A 24198-nucleotide genomic window follows, 5' to 3' on the forward strand; every position below is an offset into this window, starting at 1 on the left:
CATAGGGGTTGAGAATCACTGCTAGAGCCGTCAAAATCTTCTCTTATATATTTTTCAAATGGGTGTCCGCGGGTTCATCAGTGTGAATTTGGGGGTCCTTTACATGAAAAGGTTTGGGAACCACTGACTTAAACCATGCACTGACTTTAAACCAGGTTTGGAAACGACTGGTCAAATGCCCTGATTTCGATTTGTGAAAAATACGTTTATGTTTAGTTTGGTTTATGTGATGTGCTCACAAGGAATGCTGATAGTGATAAATGATAATGAAATAACAAATGTGAAGTTATATTTTTGTGTTATTGATTAGCACATATTCTTTAAAAAAAATACCTTTTTAAAGTGCCTTAATGACCAATACATTTATTCAACATTTTACTCTATTCAACTACTAAACTATTAGGGAGTAGAGGTTATTTCTCTATGGAGGGATGTTGGCCACTCTGATGGGAGAGATCAGAGGACATAGCATATTATTGTATTAATATGTGTAGCCTACTTTTTGTGTCAATATTTTTCATTTAAATTGTATACATAATTGATGTGTTGAATTTGCCAGTGGCATGTACAGGTATACCATTGTTGTTTTTGTCTTGTATTGCTTGCAATCATTGTCAATTGATATATTATTTATATCTTTCTCATGTGAAATGAAATAAAAAGTATTCACAAAAAGATTGTTATATTTCATACAATAATTAAAGACATCGGCCTATCATATCACTGAAAATATTACCTTATAGGCTAATTTACATTGAATTAACAACTTTGCCAGTTTACCTGAGATTTATGATAGGATTGATTGATTGATTGAAATATTTATTAACAGTTTGCAGAATTACAGTACATTTCACAAAATCAATACAAAGACTGTGAGTGGACGACCCAATTAAGCATTACACTTGTTTACAAGAGGGTCAATTCAATTCAATCACTTGTTGATTTTAAAATACGTACAGTACAGTAGGTTACAGTATAAATATTGTTTGATTAAAGGGGAAATTGGAAAACAGTGGGCTCTGGAGTCACAGAAGTCGATAGAGTCACCAATGTTAGTATAACATGCAAACCTCAAAAAGAAGAAGGATTTTGGTTTAACAGTTTAAACGGTCGGTAGTTAGTTAACCGGCTGCTAGTCTCGCGTAACCAGACAACTAATCTCCGAATGGAAGCATTTAGAAATTGCGAGAGGCAACAGTCTGTCAACGCGAGAGCGGCGAGACTAACCGGTTGCTAATGCTAGCTGCTCATTTAGCGAACAGGAACGATTTTACTCTCCGTTTTCGGTGGATGCCGTGGATCCATCCCTGATCCACCCTGCAGGTAAAACATGATTATCATAAGATGGTACATGGTAAAGGTATAGGCTACATATTGTTCATAAAATAACTAATACAATTCACGCTGGTCTATTCTGGTTCGTTGTAGCTAATGTGTGAGGCTGTGAGCTCTCTTTCAGTTGTCATCGCCACCGTCTCCTAGGCTAGCTAACATCTAGTAATTCTCGCTATCTTGTAATTTATTTCATCCAAAAAGGATTCTCATATTTATTATGATAATATAAGGCATTGGTCAACGAACTTCTTCACTGTGGATTTTTACGACCTTAGGTAAGATTCGGCACTGAAGATCTAAAAAAATGGACGATATTAAGACCGAACCTGTGGATTTTGTGAAAGAATTCCAAGAATATCTGACCCAGCAAACCCAGCATGTCAACATGATCTCTGGTTCTGTCTGCGGAGAAAAAGACACTGGAGAATCATTTCAACCAGGTGAGATATCAGCAACTTTAATCAGTAAATGTCGTTGTTTTTTATTGTAATTTGAGTGTACACTAAGTTTATGTTGGTTTGTAGGCAGCACCATAAAGAGTGACCATAATGGTCTCGGCCCCCCGTCTGTTGAGGTGAGCTTGTCCCTGGAGGAAGGATCAGAGATACACATGGACGGCTTGGAAAGGACCTACGATGGAAAATATAAGTGTAGTTATTGCAATTATGCCAACAAAGGGATGGCTCGACTGATAGAGCACATCCGCATCCACACAGGTAATGTAATCTAAGCACACGTGACCTTTCTCATCTGATTCATTGGTAACACTTGCTGATAAGATACCTTAATTCATTCACTATTAATTCATACACTATTCAATAGTGTATGTGTAATAGTGCAATAGTGACTATTGCACTATTACACCTACCCGCCTATGAGCACTCATCGTGGGCATAGAATTGAGAAAAAGATCGACGGAAAATAGCCAATCTACAAGCGCACAATGCTTGTAGATCTCCTATTTTCACCACTATTGTGCAACACTCTTGTATGATGATACAGGTATATGGGTTAAAATTGTATTATTGCTCCATGTGTTGCTTTCACCACACACTAACCCCGGCTTTCACCCATCGCTAGGAGAAAAACCCCACCGCTGCCAGTTGTGCCCGTTCGCCTCCGCCTATGAGCGCCACCTGGAAGCACACATGCGCTCGCACACTGGGGAGAAACCGTACAAGTGTGACATGTGCGCCTTCCGCTGCAGCGACCGCAGCAATCTCTCTCACCACCGCCGACGCCGCCACAAGCTCCTGCCGACGAGAGGGGTGCGCTCCGCCTTCTCAAACAAGAGGATGCTGAGCGCTCTGCAGAAGAGAACCACGTCCCTGGGCTTCGGAAGACGGCTCCTCCTCAACTTCAGCCCTCCACCCCCGATGGCGCCGGTGCCAAAGTCGGATTACCTGAACGACATCAATCACGAGCTGCACCACCATTTGAATAGTAACGAGTATAAGAGCATGGCCAAGCCCCATGACGGTGGTGTTAGTGGCAGCAATGTCATTGTCAATGGTGTTTCAATCGATAACCCACTGGACCAGCTATCTACAATCGCTGGCCAATTGGCTGACTTGCCTCCCCAGTCTCAAACACCTGTGTCCCCAGACAGGGTCTCCTGCAAGGATGAGAAGCCAATCATCATACAGATCTCAGGCACACCGGTCCTAATGTCAACAAACGGGGTCCAGACGTCGCCTCTGACTGACGAATCCTGTCACTCGGAGCACAGGAAGTACAGCCCTGGGGCTGGGCTGGGCTTTGAACACAACACGCAAACTCTCACTTCGAGTGTTTGCAACAGCCAGCCTGGCACGCCCGGCCCTGGCGCCAGCACGCCAGACCAACATCAACTGCAAAAATGCCCCCACTGTGATATCCACTACTCGGATAACATCCTCTATACTATTCACATGGGCTGCCATGGCTACGAACACCCGTTCCAGTGCAACATCTGTGGTTGCATATGTAGAGACAAGTATGACTTTGCGTGCCACTTTGCTCGTGGACAACATATAAAGTGACTCCCCACACGTGGCATAGAGAGTTTTAGCTTTTCCTTAAGGACTGTCCACAGTCCACACCAACAATAATAACATGTTGAACGGGCTTTATAAATTCAGAATGATTCATTTTGATCTTGTTTCCACTGTGGTCCTATGTATTTCAATTCATCAAGGTCCCAATGATATAGTTTGCCACTGTCATCAATTAGTTGTGGTGTGGAGTCTGCCTTCAAAATTGAGTTAGAAACTTCTTTTTTTAAATGACATATTTAGTTATATTCATAGTTATTCTGGTGTGGATGCCCCTTTACTACTTTTTTTTTACTACTACCTTTTGACATTTCAGTTTTACACTGATAACCGTAAATGTTTACAAATGTGACAAATACGTTACGTTGCCTTATTGCAGTTCTACTTTAAGATTTTATGTTTTGATTAGGTTGGAACTTTGACACACTTTTTTCTTTTCTTTTTTTTAAATCTTGAACTCCATATTGTCAGGATAATGAGGATATATTTTAATGCTTTTATTTTGGCAGGATAATTTTAATTTTATTTAGGTGGGAAAATGTAGAGGCAGAAAGGTGAGGTCAGAGGAGGAAAGGCATGCAGCAAAGGTTTACAGCCGGAATCAAACCAGGGACGATGAAATATGGGTCCATATGCTTACAACCGCTCAAGCTGCTGGCATGACCCACATTGTCAGGATATGACAAAACAAACATGATTTCCAAGCCAGTCTTCCAGCTTTGTTGTGGGACCCGTCTGATCAAAATATGTGGTGTTCACTGTTAGCCTTAGTCATGTTTCTCTCTTAGTACGCAGTAAAATCCATTCCAGAGTGCTAATGCAGTGGTTATCTCAAAAAAGAAAGGAAGAAAAAAAACATTACTGCATCAAACGTAAACAACAAACTATACCATTAAAAAAAAGGCCAAAATGTCAATGTAGGGGCAAAAATTGTGAAAATATCCAATCTACAAGCTTAGAGATATTATGCTATTTTCACTATGTATCTGTGGAACCGAGTCAAACAAAATGTTATGTCTCAACTCCTACAATTCCAAGTGCTTGTCAGGGTGGGGGAGTCGCCAGCTCAAATATGATTTTTGGGGGGTTGCACCGTTGCAGCCTGAAAAGGTTGAGAACCACTGTGTTAATGTACTCAGAATGTGCAAATGGAACAAAAATGTGCCCTTGTGGGTCCATTTGTACAATCTGTTAAATTAACACTTAGATTTTACAGTGTACATACCTCACAGTACCATGACTGAAGATGGCATGAGCCAAATAATTTAATACTTTGGATAATGTACTTAAATGTTGTAGTGTTACCTTTTTCAAGTGTTTTCAAAGGATATTTAAAATATCCCCTTTATAAGCCTTGTAGCATTCATTATATTGTGGTGCCTATTTTTTAATTTGAAGTTATTCATAATTTGTATTGTAGCAGACTCAGAATAAGGTAAAACAATATTGTCTGTTGATAAAGATGTCTTGTCCGGTGTTGTGAGTTTCAAATTACAAGTTAACATTTAGTTCTAAATTAAACCATGATCAAGTGATTTTGTTGTATGCAATGATTTTGTATACCATTGATGCCAAGAATAACTAGCATTTGATTATAATTGTCTTGACATTAACAAAGCTAAATTCTTTATATTTTGTTTTTAATTGATGAAACCATTCACACTACAAGACCATTCCAATTTCCAAGTCAGTTTCAGTCAAGTGGACTATGAGCAAATTAAAATAATATACATCTGTAATATATTAATATTTATGTATTTGGTTGGTGCAAAAGAAAGAATATTCAGTCATCAAAAAATGTAATAAACTAAATTACTTGAACAGCCATTAAGTCATTTTTGAAAATATCTGTACAATATTTCATTTCTATCGTGGTCAAAAACTTGCACCGCTCTTTTCACCACATGGTCAACATCAATCTCTTCTTGGGTGGCAGCTAGGTCTTCGAGGAATTGCTTCCGCATGGTGTGAAGAAATCTCGTCTTGGATTCATTCAGCTCTGTTGCCAAAGACCTCAAGCTCTCAGGTGGCACTTGATTTTCTAGAACCAGAGGAGCAAGAACAGCCTTAAAAAAGCCTCAACTTCTGATCACAGAGATGGCTATTTGAAAAAAAGATTACAGTAGCCTCTACTGTTAAAGGAGTAGTTTATTACACACCCCATGAAGCCTTGAATTCATAATCTGACATAAACCAATCATTTTGATGACTGGCGGACATCAAATTATTTGTTTAGGAATGTGAATCTCCATGAATTCAAGGATTCATGATAGAAAATAAGTAATGTTTTGGGTGAACTATTCCTTTAACTGTGAAATTAAATGTTTATTGATAATATATAGGCCTATATACTGTATGTTAACTTGTATTTGATTAAAAGGAGCTTGGACGAGTTAACCAGGCTGGACTTCGACTCCTGACATCACAAAATATAACATTTCAAATGTTGGAGACGGGGTGGATCTAGCTTATTGCTTATGAGAATGCCAAATGGGTACACTGACTTCCCAGTGTTTAAAAGGATTTATTGCCCTGTCGTGAACTAAACTGACAATGAAGACTGGACAGACCTCTGGCACTCTTCATGGCTTCAGAGACCAAGCGTCGACAGGCCTGGTCAGCTTGGTGTATCACACTGGTGGCACATTTCAAGCGGTCAGCCTCCTGCAGAAAACAACAATCATAGAATGAATGATTGAATCAACGCTACTATAGTTTTAGTATTTATATTCTGCAATCACTTTCTGCATGTCTGAGGCAGGAAGTACTGTATACAGTACACATGCCTTTTGCTCCGTGTGGTCCTCTGCTGGACTCAGTGGGTTGTTCAGTGCAAACAAGATGAACTCCATCAACTTCTGGCTGAAAGCATGTCACATGCATACATAGACAGGGAGACAATATAATATCAAAGTTTTTCAATTTAATTTTCAAAATAGTCCACCTACAACGCGTTGCACCACAAAGTACTGTGAGCTTGTAGATTTCTTTATGTTTTGGAAGGTTTTCGCCTACATTATAATGACGACAAGCCCAAAATACTAGGGACACCAGCGTTAAAGAGGTTTATACAAGTTTCTTTGGGATGACTTACGTGTCTCCTTTGGTCAAGCCATCTGTGGTGTTGAGGACAATGCTGTTCTTCTCCCAAGAATTCTTCTGTGGATTTGGTGACACCATACGTTTCTCCATCTCTAATATCACCTCCCTAGGCAATGGAGTGGAGCGGCTCTGGTTTCTGCTGATGCATGTCTCCACAGGACAGTGAAGGTACACCTGGCAGAACCCCAGCGAATCTGCATTTAAGCATCCATCAAAACATCAAGTACATTTACTTGAGGTATTCGAAAATACAGATCTACGACTCTTTGTGAGCTTGTGGATTGGCCATAAAAAAATAAATAAGTGGGCGATTTTGAACACTTACACTTTCTTGCCAGTTGGTACACTTCATATCTCATGCTTGGATAGTAGAAGTTGTCATCCAGGAGGAAAACTAGTGGAGATGGCTCGGTCAGGGAGGTACCCACGGTGTCCGATGCCAGTGCAGTTTGGACGCATCGCCTCCAAGAATCACGATTTAGCGGACAAGAGGCAGGTGGCTCTGCCAATACCTGTGGCTTCTCCAAGAACTGCTCAATGCACTGAAGCACTGCATGTCTATACATCTTCCATTCAGTTTGCTGAAAAGAAAATGGAAATTAGTTACTTAGGGTTGGAATCATGTAGAATTTGAATCATTCCCTCCTAACGGTTTGATTCCTTAATGGTTCCAATATATTCCTACAGTATATATAGGCCTACCTCACTGGTTCTTAAAGTGAGGTACAGGGACCCTATGGGTTACTTGAGGGGGTTCCAAAATGGACCATTAAAAAGGTCTGTAACTCAGAGTGTAGCCTACAAATGGAACCAAATGGACCTGTGAACACTTGAGAACCACTGATATTACACTGTCTTGCTTATATGTACACATTATTTTTACATATGGAAACAAACAAGTCTTCAATTATCCTTTTAGACTGTACTCATGGTAGGCTACTGTCTTGCATTTTAATATATCTAATAAAGTAATCAAACAATCAATCAATAACCAAAACATTTTATTTGTACACTCTCAAGAGTTACAGACCCGTAACCGTAACTCCTGGTGGTCCCCGGACAAAACGTTGACAGTGGAATAGTCAATAGACAATAAAAACAAACAAACAATACAAATTAATATAAATGAACACATTTCCATTTTGTACTCTTTAATACCAGCATGTTGTTCTTGTTATTTCCCTGTAAAATAAAGTCACTTGAATAAAAGAATAACTAATGAATGAATAAGGTACCGTTTGGTGCTGCATATCACCATGGTTACCCTCCTCCATGACTGTAAAAGCATCCTCTGGGATCAGGTCATCATAAGGGACCACAGAGCACTTCAGTCTCTGCTCTACACAAAGCGTGCTGATCTGTCCAGCCACACTGGACTTCCCCGCTGCAGGCAAACCACACAGAACACACAGGCACAGCCGTGACCGCGCAGCGCCTTCTTCTAAATCCATGTCGTTTAACTGAAAATGTTGAAAATGTCCGTATTTATAATCTGACCATAGTCCATACTAGAATCAGTTCAATTACGAAGCTAAAGTGTTAGCCGGCAACAACACATCCAACTTGTTTTGTGGTGATGAAATGATAAAGACTGCAAATATGTTGCCACCATCTGGACGGAGTGCGTTTTGCATTTCTGTCTGTGCCATCTCCACCAGGTCTGGTCCATAGTTATACTCTGTATAACGTTTAATATAACATTATCAGTGTAGTTTATTTTTTATTAATTTAATACTCATTACTAATATGAAGTACAATGTACATCAGGTTCGTCCACGTACTAACAGGTGAAATTATATTCAAGTCGTGTTCATGGTTCAGGATTTTTCAGCCAGTTTGTGTGATGTTTGCTGAGATCAATGGTTTAAGTTTAAGATACTGTTGATTACTCTGATATAAGCAGAGATGTTTATTTTACCCTTTTAATTTATGGACAAAAATACATACAAGTGTGTTATCTCCTCCAGTCAATACCTCTTGGTCCACTATGTTATACTGCCCAATATAAATAAAGATAAACAAATATTACATCCTAACGAATTAGAATAATCTGAAAAAGTTCATTATTATTACCATAATGTAATAAAAATAAATAAACTTTCATATATTTTAGATTCATTACACAACTGAAATAATTCAAGCCTTATTGTTTTAATATTGATAATGGCATACAGCTCATGAAAATCAAAACATCCTATCTCAGTGAATTAGAATATTTTACGAGACCACTAAATAAAAAATTACGAGAAATGTCGACCAACTGAAAAGTATATTAACATATGCAGTTACTACTTGGTCTGGGCTACTTTTGAACAAATTATTTCATCAATGGGGGGTGGCATGGAGGTGATCAGCCTGTGGCACTGTTGAGGTGTCATGGAAGCCCAGGTTTGTTTGATAACAGCCGTAAATTAATTTGTATTGTTCAGTCTCATGTCTCACACCTTCCTAATACAACCTAGATTCTCTGTGGGGTTCAGGTCAGGCCAGTTGGCTGGTCAGTTAAGCACAGTAATACGGTGGTGGTCAGTACACCAGTTACTAGTAGTTTTGGCTCTGTGGGCAGGTGCCAAATCGAGCTGGAAAGGAAAATTTGCATCTCCATGAAGCTTGTCAACATACTGAAGCACACAGTAAAATATCATAATAGATGTTTGTGTTGAGACTCTGGACATGACAAAACACAGTGATGATTTAGGCCATGTTATCTGCTGGTGTCGATCCACTGACTGACAAAATGTAACAATGGTTTCAACACAGCCATCTTTTTAGAGTACATTTAGAGTGCACTAAACACTCAAACACCAACTTTATACACTTGATGCAGATCTAAATTGTAGGCCATCACAATCAAAATGGCGCCAGTAGGCCAGTAGGGCTACCGTGACGTCAGCGTTGCATTCCCTATTGAAAACCTTCATAATTTGAATTATGCTTTAAGTAGCATGTGACATGTCAAACTAGGGCTTATTCATGATTCTGAGCCCATTCCAAGCATTAGTTTTAATAAAAATAATTTATAATGCACTTTACATTCCTCAGAATCTCAAAGTGCTACAGTAGACAAAAGCGTAAAACAGTAGGCAAAAGCATAAAAGAACATCACACGATTAAAACACACAGTTAAGCATCAACAACAAAAAATATTTTGAACATTTGAACAATTGTTTTTAGACACCAGCTGTCTAAAAACCCGGAAGAGACGTCGGCAGACAGCTTCTTTTGTCTGCGCATGGAATCTTAGGTGTGCTTACACTGAGTAGAGTCAATTCTAGAGATGTAATTTCCTGAAAGTCCAGGAAACATGAATATTGGGCAATGTAGTAGTCAACAAGTAATTTGTAGTTCAAAACTCTGACTTGTGAAGAGAGAAATGAAGGTTTCTTAGGAGGGAGACTGGGTGTCTGTAGTAGAGAACACCACAAGGCCAAATGGATGTGAAAACATGTTTGTGAGGAGACAGTGAAAAACACTCCAACTAAGATAGTGAGATAATGAGGTGCCACTGAAGGCCATTAAATTAAAAACAGGAGTTATCTAACTGGGGAGAGTGCATATTATAGGACAAGCAGTCAGGGCCAAAGTGACATGAAAGATATGATTTCTGAACAATAATGGAACATGAAAAGCATTCATAAACAACAATATTAAAATCTATCAGCGCCCCTCAAAAAAGAGGCTGCACTCAGGTAGCACAAAAAAAGTACCTCCTCACCAAGCATTTAGCTTGGCAGCTTCGTGACTGTACACAAACAATTGCCCGTGATCAGGGGAGGGGAGCCAGGCGGGAAGATGATCTTTGTCAATCTGTAAATGGATTAATGTTGAGAAGGGGGGGGTAGGACAGAGGAGACATGGCCCTCCCAGTGGGTCTTCACACTGGCAGGTGAGCAAGTAGGGTACAACAGTAGTGACAAGCAGCGGGGAAAAAGTGGCATAATGACTAAATTGGGATCTTAGGGTGCACTCCCCTGGCCAGGCAGTAGCATAGTGACCATGATGAGGAGACCGGGAAGTCTTGTTGAAGCCGGGGAGGCTGTGTTCTGCCTGGAGAACACTTACTGTACATTCAATGCTGCTTCTCCTCTCACCACGCCAGCAGCAACAACCTGTATGCGAGATGGCAATAAAAATATTAAACAAAAAATAGACAATATTGTTTTGAATGTGATGTATGAAGTCATGCTTAGGGGATAAAATCATGCCTTATTACCTGTGACTGCCTGACAAATATCCCATGGTTCTCCTCACACGTAAAGTAGCGTTTGCCCCTCACCGTGCCATCATTCTTTCCCTCGGGCTCATCCAGGATGACGCCTACCCATTTTCCTGAGGCAAATTGTGTGGTGCCGAAATAAGCCACTGTCCCATGACGATTCCCCTTGCATATCACCTCCACCAGAGAGCCCACCTCCACTGGCCCATCTCCATCGGCCGGCCTCCCCCATCTTGTAAATGGGGGTAAATTATCTGAGTTCATCCTGCTGCTATCACTGCTGGTGGTCTGAGGAGACATGATATGAGAAGATTAACATCAAGTAACATTACATTAATTTTTGTTTTGGGGCACCCTTATCGTGGTATAACCTGGGACTGCACTCTCTGTGTAGGCCTATACTATACTGTCCTCGGTGTAGCAACCATAATTAGACAGCAAGCTAAACTCCATTCACAGAGGACATGAGAGTCACGATATTATGCTTCAAGCTCCAAAATATTTATTGCTGACTCAAGGTGCATGCAGTTGTGAAGAGAGGTGAAAATGCAAAGACAACATACAAAAAGGTACGGTAATTATTGTTGCTTGTAAAAATGTAGAAGTAAGTGTAAATATAAATGTAGGATACATTTAAGGTTATGGTAAGTATATGTTTGGCAACTGTAACAATGGGGTAAATTCATTTTACAAGCATATGAATAGTACCAAATCCAATACAACAAAAAAAACACTCAAAATATAAATAACACTGATTAAACAGCTACAGTACATCACACACGTTAATGAAAATGAAGGTTCAACAACTTAAGTACCCCACATAGCCACATTGCTGTGTAAAATGTTAGCATAAGAACAATGCATCCAAAATAACTTTCACACAAGTTTAACAATTAAGTGCAAAATGTCATACACACAATATGCTTTCCTAGCACAACAATAATACAAAAAACGAATAAGAAAAAACTTTAAATGCTCTGGCTTTTGGATGAATGGCTTTGTAGCAATGTTTGTATTTGGCTCAAAAACTATAATTTTTCCCTCCTGCTTCCTGTCTAAATAGACAGTTGTGTCTGTCAGGTCTGTAACATTACATTACACTTACACAGGATTGGAACACTATAGCCTAGTGGGTGTCAAACAAGGCAACATTGAGGCAAGCTTTCCGAGATTAATAGCATGAGTAATTACGAGAAATGTACACACTTAAAAACTCAGATTAGATTGACAAACGATTTTTACTGTAGCCTACCTATTGAAAATGAAATATAACTATCCAGACGACCCCGGGGCGGGCTTCAATCGCATCTCCAACGAAACATCAAAATGTACATTTCACAAAAGGTGGAAAACACTATATGTTAAAGTGAGTGTGGTTGCACACATTAGTACATTACAAATACATTTTTCTTTGTAAACGTGTCGAGTGAGCTAGTATAGCCTACTTTTGTTTGGTTTGAATACATTGTGGCGTAATGCTGCCCCATGCAGCAACAGATGTAGTACTACAGCGAGAGAGTAAAGAGACCCATTAAAGTAGCCTGGGTAAACCCACTCCCCCTGCTGGACAACCATTAAAGCACATTCAACCTGGAGCATGTTATTAATCATCATGAAAATATTTCATTACTGTTTTAAGATTTTCTTTTTTCTTCAACAAGCTCAGATACGATACGACATGCTGAGAGTTTGAATATTGGCTATTGTTGTCAACTTCAATCATTTTATCTACCCTACTCAAGTAGCCTACTGTGTGTGTAGTGTGTATATTATTTTTTAAACTTTCTCCAGTTTACAATAATACATAAGATTTATATGGCGCTTTCCAAGATACTCAAAGTTGCTTTACAGGACAAAAGAATAAAAGCATTTGTATTAGAAAATGGTACATGGTAAGCTCAGAATGCTTGGGAGCTATTTTCTAAAATATCTTTTAGGCTATACATTTTGAACTTGCAAAATGGGACATTCTGCACAATGAGTACTTTTACTCAAGTGCATTTTGAATACAGGACTTCTACTTCACAAAGTATATCTACATTGCCATACCTTCACTTTTAAGTAAAACATGAGAGTACTTCCTTCCATCACAAAAATATGGCTTAATAAATAATGAGATGGTTCAAATTAGATCCTTAATACTGTTTTATTACAATTCACAAAGTTAACAATCAAGTCTTAAAATATTTTAAAAATACGCAATAGCATAAAATGTACAATAGCTTGCGACAATTCTGTTTGAAAATAAAGTACTTAATATATATAAAACATTTAATTCATGACTACATATTCCAGGAACAAGGATAAGCCGGCTTCATCAGATCACCATGTTGCTACACCTTATAAAGGTGCTGGCAAGAGGTCATATCACAGTGTAAAAAAAAATGTGTCTTATTAAATAGACAACGTTGAGTGATAACATTTCAAACATCTCTCCATTATTTGCAATATAGATGAGGTTAAAAGAAAATGCAGTTGTGTCAGACGAGCACAAAACATTATGGTATGTCTTTGGATGGGATGGCTCTGGGGACCCCAGGGCCTTGCTGGGGCGCAGGGCCTTGCTGGGGCGCAGGTGAGTGTGTATATCTGGGGGGACCGCCAGGGCGCTGAGGAGGCCCAGTGGCGTTGCCTTCCACATTCCAGTAATCCAGTTCTCCATACCTGAAACTGACAGGTTTGTGTGGAAATTCAGCCAAATGAAACAGTTGGCGCTTGTGCACATAGCTGTACTGCTCTTGTGGAATCACTACAAAATCATCATACTTTGCCAACATCGAATAAATATTGAAATGATCCATCGGTTCCTACCCTGGAATTTGAGATGAGGCATCTAGTGGAATGTCCGGCTGTCAGCAATTCAATCAAAAAAGGAAAACGAAAACATTACATTTTTCATGATATAAAACAGAGAAAAGTAGCTTATACTTACTACTCATTACAAAATAATTTCACCAACTGGGTGTAAACTTGTGATGTGACAATAACATTTGAATGATCTGTTCTAGGGTTAAAAATAAGTTTAACTGATTAACGTTCCTGGTTATATTTTACATTACAAAATGACATGGATATTACAGTCTATGACATCAACCCATGAAGGAAAAACCTTGGTTTGTATGTTGTTGGCAAAATACATTGTTGTTCACGATACCTTAGCAGGAGGAACTTGTATTGGTGTGGGACTGGCCTGAACATTTCCATTTGCTTGACGATTTGATCTACATAAAACAATGTACAAAATAGTTTGATGCGACAATGATGCGAGAGAGAAAGTAAATACATGCTTGACTGCCAAAAAAACCCCATAACGAATAGTTTTTTAGTTTAAAGTTACATTATGGAGTTCAAAGTTTACCTGTGACGCCTGGATTTAAGGCAGAGATTCAGAGAATCTCTCCTGAAGAAATACAGTAGTGCCAAAATGACCAGAACCAGGACGGGGACAACCAACAGAAAGAAGATCAACAGGCCATTCCTAAGAGAGTAATCTGGAGTACAAGAGGTTAGAAGTTAAAGTAAACATAGTATTTGAACTGCAATAATTATCAATCACACAGTATTTGTCAAATTACTTTTCATTTGACTATATTTAGCAATATAACCCATTTGCACAGCTTTCCCCTCCTCATCATGTCCATTTAGACTGCCTTCTTTGCATTTGTATATTAGTCTACACAGTGGACTCCCGCACATTGTTTGTTTAAATGCAAACAAAAATCAAGTATTTTGCCAACCAATATTAACAAACGAAGCTGTAAAATCGAATGGAAGCAAGTGATAAATGTAAACACACCTATTTGAGCTGGACCACTATCTACACTGCCACCTCGTCCTTGCAGGTTACAGTTGGGTGGCGCCCATCCGTCATCACAGTGGCAGTGATCCTGGTCGTTACACACCTATGGACAACACAACCACCATGTGAGATCTGAACAATACAGAAATGTATCACCATCTGCACTGATCTCAGGATGTGCTTGTATAAAAACACTTCTGCCCTACCCCGTGGCCACTGCAGGTACTCTGGGCATCACAGGACATGTCAGACGACCGCAGTAAAGACGCATTCACACAACTAAAGTCGATGCAAGTCTGAAATAAAAAAATAACCATTTCTTGGTGATGCAATGGAACATTTTGAAGATGACTGTCACAGTGGATTTCATTAACATTATTTCACAGCCGGGGAACTTTATTTTAAAAACCAGTCACACCCTGGAACATCTCAGGCGACATTTCTTCTCCTGCATAGCTTACATAGCTTGCTCTTGTATGAAAACAGTTCCGCAAACTTTAAGCCACCGAGTGAGTGTGTTCGTGTGTATGTCATTGAAGAACTTTAATCAGTATAAGTGTAGTATATACACTACACTTAGTAGTATAAGTATAAGTGACTTATATACTGAAACAATATCCAGCAGTGGTGTAAAGCAGGGGTTCTCAAACTTTTCAGGCTGTAACCCCCCCCCCCCCCCCCCCTCTATCTTCCTATCCTATTTGAACTGGGGACCCCACCCTGATAACTAAGCACTTGGAATGTAGGAGTTGAGGCATTCCATTTTTGAGTTAAAGTTTCAGTTCGACTCGGTTCAACAGATAAATAGTGAAAATGGCATATCTATAAGCACACAACGCCTCGCAATGTAGATCCCTTTGTAGATCAGGCTATTGTTTGTCGATTACTTTTGATGCAGTAATGGTCTTTTTTCCTGAATTAAAATAGTCTTAAAAAAGGTCCTTAAACTGTCACTTCACTGTCATCTGGGGACCCTCCAAAATCATCGAGCCACAGGTTGAGAACCACTGGTGTACAGTACAAGTAGGGAGCTCTGGACGCCTCACTTACGCCACAACAGTGATTTATCGCCTACCTTTCCCTTGGCACACGGGCTGCCAGAATTAACGTAGGCAGGATCCAGCGTATCAGTGCCAAAGTTGAAGTCTGCGTTCACACATTTCTCGCCATCAATAATTGTGTTGCTGACACTGGCACCTTCAGGGGGTGTGTTGACATCCACATTAGTACACTGGATCTTCCCACACATGGCATCTCTGCAGTTGCCATTGAGGAGAATAAATAACTTAGTTTCTTCACAGACAGTATTGGATATAATGCAACCATCACAATTAAGCAACATCTAAAAAAAAGGTGTTCAGTCTGAAATGGATTGGCCTGGGTACCGTGTGCAGTTAATGACAAATAAATGCATTAAAATAATACCCTGTCAACACAGCAATGCCATAATGCTGTTGCAAACCAACAGCCAAATGACCTGCCACCAAACTCAGCTCAAAGGCTTTGTACTGTAGTTACCTAAACATCTTAATATACAGAAATAGTGTGGACAATACTTTAACAGTATGCAAAGTGATCTAGCAGGATACTTACTCTCCAGTGCATCTTTTATATCCTACACCAGTTATTCCGCAGTTTCCAAACTTGTCTCCAATTGCATTTGCAGTCTGGAAACAGATGTCTGCTGCCTTTGTCGCATCTGCCCAAAATAGTAATCTTATGTTAAGTAAAATATGGTAAAAAGGAGAAAAGCATGATCAAAATGCCATTTTACTTCCTGTAGACTTGGGGCTGAGGGTCGGGGGTTTAAGTGAATGACATCTGATGGCCAAGCCCTTTAGAACAGGGTTTTCTGCATGTCTCCATGTACCTAATACGTCTGAGTATTGCATTTGGATGACTTGGTTAATTAAAAACAGCAATATATATCTGTAGACTAGACAACCATACTTAATTTTCAAACAGAGAAGTACAAAAGCTCTTTCATAGAACCGGAGCTCTTTCATGGTTCAAGTTCTCTTCTTAGATAAGAGCGAGAAATAGCTAGTGCATTGTTCAAGGCAGGGGTTTTAAACTGATTGTGTGACACAGGGACCACCATCTTGACTAAGAACCAACCCAAGAACCACTGTGTCGGGTGGGGACGTGGGCAGGTTTTCTTCTTACCCGTTGGTGTGATAAATTGCGCACAGCCTAGTGTCTATGCTATGCTAATGGTGGACAGGGTCAGTCTCATATTGTCCACCATCATTATCTGGCTCCAGCCTAGCCCTGTACTTATTCTTCAGGTATGTCAGTGTGGACTAAAACTCAGTAGGTGGTGATCTCTGATCATCTAGCAAATATTTCCAACCAAAAATAGCATATCTACAAGCACACAACAAGTTATTTGCAACATTGTGAGCTTATATATAGATTTCTGGACAATTTCACAGAATACTCACCCATAATGACATGCCTAGAATAGGGACAATTAGCTGTGAATCTTCAAGTGTGTCAAACGTACCTGGTTCAAAAAGATGTTTACACTGATGATCATATGTCTGACAGCGTCCCTCATAACAGTATGCTGCGTTGTTTTCACAGGTTAGGCCGTCCATGATGTAAAAGTCATCGGGGCAAAACCCAGTCTCGCCACTACAATACTCTGGCAGGTCACATGTGTTGACAGAATCCCTGCATCGTGTCCCCATCACTCTGAACTGAAACACAGCACGACATTCAACCTCGTTACAGGAGCCATCTTTATTACAGAGGCAAGGAGGTATTTATTTCCAAATGCATCTATTCTCTGTATTCAATATTATAAAGTTGTAAGCAACACATGTTCTACCCAAAGGCAAGACATGGATCGACAAATATCGCGAAAGACACAGTAATAAGACGGAATATACTGTAAACTGGGCTGACCTGACAGCTATCGCAGCATTCTCCCTGAGCGCAGACAGACCCCGGGGTCAACATGCAGGTGGACCCATCACAGCATGTATCATCTTCACACTCCTGTGGGTCAGAGTAACAAAGACAGTACTGATTAAATGAGTGCAACTAATACACAATTAGATAGCATTTGATACAGCCTTATAGCATGTTATGTAGAATTGCATGTAGTCATAGCAGTTCATAGTACATACAGTATGTATAGCATAGTACAGTATATATGTATAGTTTCATTATATAGATATTCCACTGTTACGTTCTTACACATGTTTCATGATAACTACTTTTTATGTATGTGATGTATTGCCATGCTTTTTGTTCTCGCTTAATGTAAATCGCTCTGGATTAAGAGCGTCTGCTAAATGCCTAAATACATGCAGACAAAGCAAGCTCCAAAATGTTTTTCTATAAATGACCCATTTGAATAAATCATCATATTGTCTAGTGGTCCTGGCCACTGTTTAGTGTTAGCTGTCGAGTTGACAGAGCAATTGTTCCTGGGACAGACAAGACTCGATATTTCTGATTATCACAATTATCACAAAGTAAAGGGAAACTTAACTGTTCATTCGGATACATTGGCTTCCCATAGCCAGTAATTCGCAGTGGCAGTAGTTAAACTGATTGCATTGCTTTTTAAAAAAATTATATAATTTTTATCCCACAATTTTGCAACCCATTTTTTCAGATAGAATTTAAAAGATGAATTTAAAAGATAGAGTGCTATGAACTTCAGCACCAGAATAATCCTCCAAATATCTTCTTCTCTGTGTAACATCTACCTTCATTCAGTAAATCTAGTATCCTAGTTGTTATCCTCCGAGAGGTACTTTACCTCTGGTGTGCCGCAGTCACACTGCTCTCCTTTCTCCAGCATCCCATTGCCACATTTAGCAATTCCCACTATATCTGACCCGGTAGGCTGATTTCTCAGACACACCCCACCACCACGAAGGATCAACCTCTCAAAGTCACGTCCGCTGCAGACACTGAAGGTCTGGGAGCCGCTACGGGGGAAAACATGACACATGACCTCTGAGCACAAACAGACAAGCAGGCCCCTGTTTACAGTATAGTAATGAAACCCTAAACAGAACATGAACCAATGCCTAAATACTCTGAACAACGCAACACATTCTTCTCAGCAAGGGACACTCTTGTGTTGCCAAGTTAATTACTTAAGCATTATTATATACTTTCAAAAATAGTAAATCTTGTAAAAAGAAAAATAGGGACCTCAGGTTTAAAGTAAATTCATTTTCTTTATAAAATGTATTGATCAAGCAGCTAAATCTAGTTTGCATTTGTAGAGTTAATAATACTGACCGGTTACTGTGGAATTTGACACCTGTAAAAAATTTACCAAACTCCTGGACCTGTTCTTCCGGCACTTTTTTATTCAGATACTGTAGGTGTTCAACATGCCTACATGAATAAGAAAGTACCTGAAGGACACTTCCGTGAGTGCTGGCATTCTTCTGTTTGTCATGCAACCGGTAAACAGAGTCACTTATGACCGAGTTGTGCTAAATTCATACCTGGCAGAGGGTGCCATGATGCAGTCCGAACCATTACAGTTACAGCTGGCACTGTCATGGTTCATGCCCAGGACATGGCCCATTTCATGAGCCACCACCGTAGAGGCAACGATTAGATTGTCGCCACTGAACTGTAGTGAAGACAATACTGAAATGAGTACATATATCACATAAAACAATACATTTATGCTAGAATATAAAAGGCATTAAAGGATGAGACCGTCTGTTTTGTTTAGTCGATTGACTACAATTTCACTGTATATTTGACATTACTGACGACCATTTCCAAATCACACCAAACTTTGTTTTTCAAGGAAGCCAATGACTTCTGCATGGTCATTAACTTCAGCATGGTATGAAAATCAACCTAAAGAGACTTGAAACTAGGAAATCCAAATATAGTAGTTCCTTTATTTACATTACAGGTACATTATCGTAACCCATGCGTGTAAAAAAGCAGATTAGTTCGAAAAGTGTTGCCGAAAATAGCCCCTGGAGAAAATAGTGATTTATGAACAAAAATGTGTTGTCTGAATGATGTTTAGCTAACATTTACAAATTTATTCAGGTAAGTTTGGAAACATGTTAAAGACTTGGAAAAAAGTGAAAAATGCCAGTAATGTGGAAAATAGTTTAGCTATGAATAGACATGTATTGATGGCACACACCCAATACACACAAAACAGCCTAGCATTCTGAATTCTTTCCCAGCACTGTCATGCCATTATCAAGTCTTAGCCAGCGTATAAACTAAACTGAAGCCTTTAAATAACATCTGTGGAATTCCACAAGCTAAAGTGGAAGTGTTTTGATCCGGTTGTGTCAGTCTAACAAACCTGTTTGAATACTGTGTTATTCGGCTTCTGTGAGAATAATCCACACGCCTAACAGAGCTCTTCATAAATAATATAGACTGTATCAGCTTCCAAACAAAAAGATCACAGCATCGCAGCACCACAGTGTCAGATGGTGCTAAGAAGTTAAAAGGGGTTGAACTTACCACGTTGATTCCTCCGGACGAAGCCACTGAGCACACAGTGCCCACAAAGGCCATACCCAGCACCCCTCCATCATAGGGTGTGGAGCGTCCTCTGGAAAACAAAATCAAGTTGGAAATACTGAAAGTATTACAAGTCAAAGAAAGGTCACAAAGATCGAATTACATTTCAAACAGCAGATCAGTTATGCTTTTGACAGAAATCTCTGTTGTTTAACATTATATAAATCGATACCATCACGGTTGTTAAGCCTTGAGGTGGCTCCAGACCGAGCAGACTTGTCACTTAATGGCAGCGTTTTTACCAAACAATGGAGCACTTACACAATGAGTTGCCCAATATCATGTTTAATCCGTGGCAGCAGACTGGTCTTCCTCCATTTCACAAAACTCGATACCACCTCTCCTGCAGACCCATCCACATCAAAGGGGTTGGAGTCCTTAAAAATCTCCAGGCCCACCAGCATCACTCTGATATTCAGCTGCTTGTAATACTAGAATGAACACCGCGAGTGCAGACATAAGATGAATGAAAGATACAACTGTATCATTGGCAATTTTACCTACACAAGTTGCTGTTGTAATCAAGAAGATGCATTTTATTTGAACATGTATTTAAACTCTCACCCCATCAAGTAGATTGGCCATTTCCACCATCTCTTCTCGTACTGCCGTCTCATTTTCTTTCTTATATTTATACTAGGTAGGAATATAAAAAGTTAAAAACATTGATGAGATGGAAATATGGATGCCTTGACAGTGGCTTGAAGCTTAATACATTATTTTGGGAAATGTATCCATTTTTTTCTGTCTCAGCAAACAGAGATAAAATTAACAACCCATTAAACAAAAACACACATTTTGTCATCTTTTTGCCCCATATGATTGCTCATACTATAAATAATGAAAAGAGCAAATCTACAAGCTCACAATGCAGATGTTTTGCATGCTTGTAGATCTTATTAACAGTTTGCCTATAATGCCATTCCCAAATATGGACTCCAGGTTGAAATAATAATAAATTGTGAAGTGAGCGGCGCTCTTATCATACATCACATTCCCTGCTCAGCCAATCAGCTGACCTCATTCCATGCTCATATGGACAGACACACTCACCCTCGAATTATCCACGACTAGTGCCAACTCCACATAACTGGTTTGTGGCAAATTGTGTTTTCGCTGTTGAAAGAGGATGGAGAAAAAAATAGAGAAGTAAAGCGATCAGTTTAAAAAAACCTCAGCTATTTCCTAGTTTGATGACTTACACAAGCTGTATGTAAATGTCTGTTCAGGTTACTGTATTATGAAGTGCAGCCTAACCCGTAGGTGTGAGGTCAGCGATTGTCCAGGTTCAAACGGTGAATGTTTCTCCGTTAATGACGTGCCACTGACTACTCCACAGACGAAGGGCTCTGACTCGATGTCCTTGAGGAGGTATAGAAGGTGTTCATTGTTCAGAGACTGGGGGACTGGTTCAAGTCCATAGCTCTTATCACCAAGGAGGATCACACCCCTGCAGAGAAGCAGGTATTTGAAAATCCAATAAAAAGCAAATTGAAGCAAAAGAAAAGGGGAAAAAAAGAAAAAACGCCATTCAAATTAGATTGCATATTTAAAGAGCACTGCAAGACACGCTCATTGGAAAGTGCAATTAATGTCCACTTTGGCTTTGTATGCAATAATCAACATCCAGATACACATTTTACATTTACCAGAAACCAGAAGTGATACACCCCAGGAGTACATCAAGTAAAATCTGGCCCAGGAATTTGTCAGATTTCATTGTTAAAAGTTTAGTATTAGAAAAATACTAAATGGACCTGTTGGGAATGCATTACGAGGCACTGTTCCAAGATCAAAGGCTCCATTATCCAAAATGGGGAATTTGTTTTGTAGTCAGGTGAGGGAAAACATAAAACCATTAACCAATAACAAAATATTCAGCGCAAAATTGTTAAATGTTGCCGTTGGTACAGTATACGCTAGCTCATAAGTTTGTTGTTAGGGTAAGGATCTGGGCAGGGCCTTTATACATGCCCAGCAAGTATATTTAGGATCTTCCAATCCAAACAAGTCATGACAGTTTCCAAATGAAGCAAATAACTACCAGTAATGTGAGACAGTCAAGTGTAGGAGGTTCTGTGGGGTGAGGCTCTGCATAACATTGCATGGGTACCGGAGGCTAGGCTTAATTTGCTCAACCCTTCAAAATAATTAGAATGACGAACCTCAGGCCAGTGCATGTGCTGAGAGCTACAAGTGAGCTCTCATATCCTTCCACTTCTCCATGATAAAAGCAATGCTCCTGAGCAAAAAAACAAAAAACAAAATGTAGATTTTAGGTAGATATAGATAAATAAATATCAAGAGACAAATAATTTAAACCAGTTTAACATACAGAACAATAGAAAATGAGTAGCTAATTTAGTATTCCTAAAATAATGTCTTTACTACTTACATCTTGCCATGGATATATGGATTTGTGGATCCCACTTTTGTCATGAGAATACTGAACTAAGTTTGGGGATACAAAGTTCCTGACAAACAAAAGAAAAACATACATATAGCTTAAGCATATTATATATATACGGTATACACACCTGTAGGCTACTTTCAGCACTGACATCTATTCTTTTACTTCAGAAAATGCAACCATAACATACTTGTTTCTCGTTAGATGGATGATGTGCCGTCTGTTGTTTATGTTAATGGAATATGACATTTTCTCCTTTCCATCTGTCTGAAATTATAGATATGAAAAAAGAGGTGTAAAGGGACAAGATGCGTGCGACACACACACACACACACACACACACACACACACACACACACACACACACACACACACACACACACACACACACACACACACACACACACACACACACACACACACACACACCTTTTCTGAAGCACTCCTTGTCCATCTATGAATGATTTGAGGTGTAACAACTGAGTACTTGGATGAAAACTTCTTGCCATTGGAAGTTTCTGAAAAATAAAGACATCCACATTGCAATGGATTCATTTTTTTGATTATTTTACAAACTGCTTGATTCAATTGAATACTTTAATAGTCAGAAGAAAATGTAAACAGCGCGAGGTACAATCAGACATTTAGGCTAAAAGCCTAAAAGGATATACCACAAAAAAAATGTCCTGGGGAACTTGTTGTTTCCATTGTGGCCCTATTAAATTAATAATTAAAAATAAGAATGATAGGCCTACATAAACACATGCATACCTGCATAACGCTTGATCCTCATATAAAAAAACAACTTAAAATGTGATTGGATACATGAACACATCTCAACAATCAGTAAACGTTTGTTTGGGACACGTTTAACTGGCCTGGGGCCCGTCTGTCAAATTAAATGTGAGTGAAGCTTTTAGCTCGTTGCGTCGCAATTGCAAAACACAAAAAGGACCAAATGCCACAATTCACAACAAAACAATTGTCACCATGGCTTCGCAGAAGTTCGCATATAAAATGACATACACTATAGAGAAATCGAACAGTAATTTCCAAGCACGTTTCCAGGCGAACCCGTTTACAACAAAACAAATATTAAAGTGTCTCACCTTCATTGTAAACTGTTGCGATGGAGCAAAGCAAACAGGCAGCAGCAGTGAATATAAAATGTGTTTTCACCATGATCCTTCCAGTATAAGTTCCATTTAGCGGACAGCCACCGATATCTATCCAGATAGCACTGAAGCAGGATGTACCTGTAACCTGTCTTGTCTACTTGTGTGTACCTGCCTCTTTTCTTTCTACCCCCATCTTCTTTTCTTTTTCCCCTCAGTTTAGGTGAGTCACATGATGGGCTGAGGGCTCGATGTACTTGTGGCCATTCCTGTCAAACAGGTAGATCGAGAAAATAATTACTCGTCTGACAACATCATTTTCCATTCACAAAATTAAAATGTGTCAATTCAATTCAATTCAATTCAAAGGGCTTTGTGTCAACCTGAACCTACATCTAAATTTGATTGACAAGCTTGACATTTTCTTATATAAGAAAATATATAGTTTATTCTATTCCTTGTTCCTAAAAATAGAACATCTACATGACTGACTATCCGGATAGCGGGTTTATTGTTACGGGAAGACACAAATTATTACTACCGGTATTATTCATATTTTCTAATTTATGTATTATTATTTTTTGGAGTAGGGAGAGGGATGAGAAAACATCGCGATACTTCATGAGAGTTGAACACACTCCCGGAAATGA

General features: G+C 39.3%; 3 protein-coding genes and 1 long non-coding RNA gene across 4 annotated transcripts; 1 reads left to right on the forward strand and 3 right to left on the reverse strand.

The window, feature by feature from the left end:
* The first annotated feature begins 1177 nt into the window (after positions 1-1177).
* LOC308332678 (zinc finger protein Pegasus-like) lies at positions 1178-5189 on the forward strand. The gene is made up of 4 exons (XM_080788685.1): positions 1178-1323; positions 1611-1775; positions 1860-2051; positions 2416-5189. Exons 2-4 carry the CDS (start codon positions 1640-1642, stop codon positions 3354-3356), a joined length of 1269 nt encoding a protein of 422 aa, XP_080644811.1. The 5' UTR covers positions 1178-1323; positions 1611-1639; the 3' UTR covers positions 3357-5189.
* On the reverse strand, positions 5178-7994 carry pstk (phosphoseryl-tRNA kinase). Its single transcript, XM_080788686.1, has 6 exons — positions 7706-7994; positions 6796-7051; positions 6463-6664; positions 6155-6230; positions 5939-6032; positions 5178-5409 (listed from the first exon to the last, which is right to left on the reverse strand). Exons 1-6 carry the CDS (start codon positions 7919-7921, stop codon positions 5201-5203), a joined length of 1053 nt encoding a protein of 350 aa, XP_080644812.1. The 5' UTR covers positions 7922-7994; the 3' UTR covers positions 5178-5200.
* A 723-nt stretch (positions 7995-8717) lies between these two features.
* On the reverse strand, positions 8718-12130 carry LOC308332987. Its single transcript, XR_013965773.1, has 3 exons — positions 11939-12130; positions 10684-10974; positions 8718-10579 (listed from the first exon to the last, which is right to left on the reverse strand). It is a non-coding gene; the product is annotated as an uncharacterized lncRNA (long non-coding RNA).
* Positions 12131-12822: 692 nt separating this feature from the next.
* On the reverse strand, positions 12823-23752 carry adam9b (ADAM metallopeptidase domain 9b). Its single transcript, XM_080788991.1, has 22 exons — positions 23543-23752; positions 22863-22951; positions 22624-22700; positions 22419-22497; positions 22189-22265; positions 21281-21473; positions 21077-21139; positions 20588-20659; positions 20285-20454; positions 19964-20054; positions 18964-19094; positions 18261-18432; positions 17396-17488; positions 16992-17187; positions 16079-16184; positions 15561-15741; positions 14692-14781; positions 14483-14588; positions 14045-14177; positions 13841-13907; positions 13498-13535; positions 12823-13356 (listed from the first exon to the last, which is right to left on the reverse strand). The coding sequence occupies exons 1-22, from the start codon at positions 23613-23615 to the stop codon at positions 13185-13187; spliced, it is 2469 nt and encodes an 822-aa protein (XP_080645117.1). The 5' UTR covers positions 23616-23752; the 3' UTR covers positions 12823-13184.
* Between the last annotated feature and the right edge of the window lie 446 nt (positions 23753-24198).

This window comes from Protomyctophum bolini (assembly GCF_963924005.1).
Source record: "Protomyctophum bolini genome assembly, chromosome: 18".
Taxonomy (NCBI): Eukaryota; Metazoa; Chordata; class Actinopteri; order Myctophiformes; family Myctophidae; genus Protomyctophum; species Protomyctophum bolini.

What these genes read in the sequence shown, in the direction of transcription:
- pstk (XM_080788686.1), bottom strand. Translation starts at nt 7,921, where the DNA reads ATGGATTTAGAAGAAGGCGCTGCGCGGTCACGGCTGTGCCTGTGTGTT. An exon ending in AGGACCACACGGAGCAAAAG is followed by an intron (nt 6,033 to 6,154) that starts GCATGTGTACTG and finishes TGTTTTCTGCAG; the next exon opens with GAGGCTGACCGCTTGAAATG. An exon ending in AGCCATGAAGAGTGCCAGAG is followed by an intron (nt 5,410 to 5,938) that starts GTCTGTCCAGTC and finishes CTCTGGTTCTAG; the next exon opens with AAAATCAAGTGCCACCTGAG.
- LOC308332678 (XM_080788685.1), top strand. Translation starts at nt 1,640, where the DNA reads ATGGACGATATTAAGACCGAACCTGTGGATTTTGTGAAAGAATTCCAA. An exon ending in TGGAGAATCATTTCAACCAG is followed by an intron (nt 1,776 to 1,859) that starts GTGAGATATCAG and finishes GTTGGTTTGTAG; the next exon opens with GCAGCACCATAAAGAGTGAC. An exon ending in GCACATCCGCATCCACACAG is followed by an intron (nt 2,052 to 2,415) that starts GTAATGTAATCT and finishes ACCCATCGCTAG; the next exon opens with GAGAAAAACCCCACCGCTGC.
- adam9b (XM_080788991.1), bottom strand. Translation starts at nt 23,615, where the DNA reads ATGGTGAAAACACATTTTATATTCACTGCTGCTGCCTGTTTGCTTTGC. An exon ending in CCATATATCCATGGCAAGAT is followed by an intron (nt 22,266 to 22,418) that starts GTAAGTAGTAAA and finishes TTTTTTGCTCAG; the next exon opens with GAGCATTGCTTTTATCATGG. An exon ending in CGCTGACCTCACACCTACGG is followed by an intron (nt 21,140 to 21,280) that starts GTTAGGCTGCAC and finishes CTCTTTCAACAG; the next exon opens with CGAAAACACAATTTGCCACA.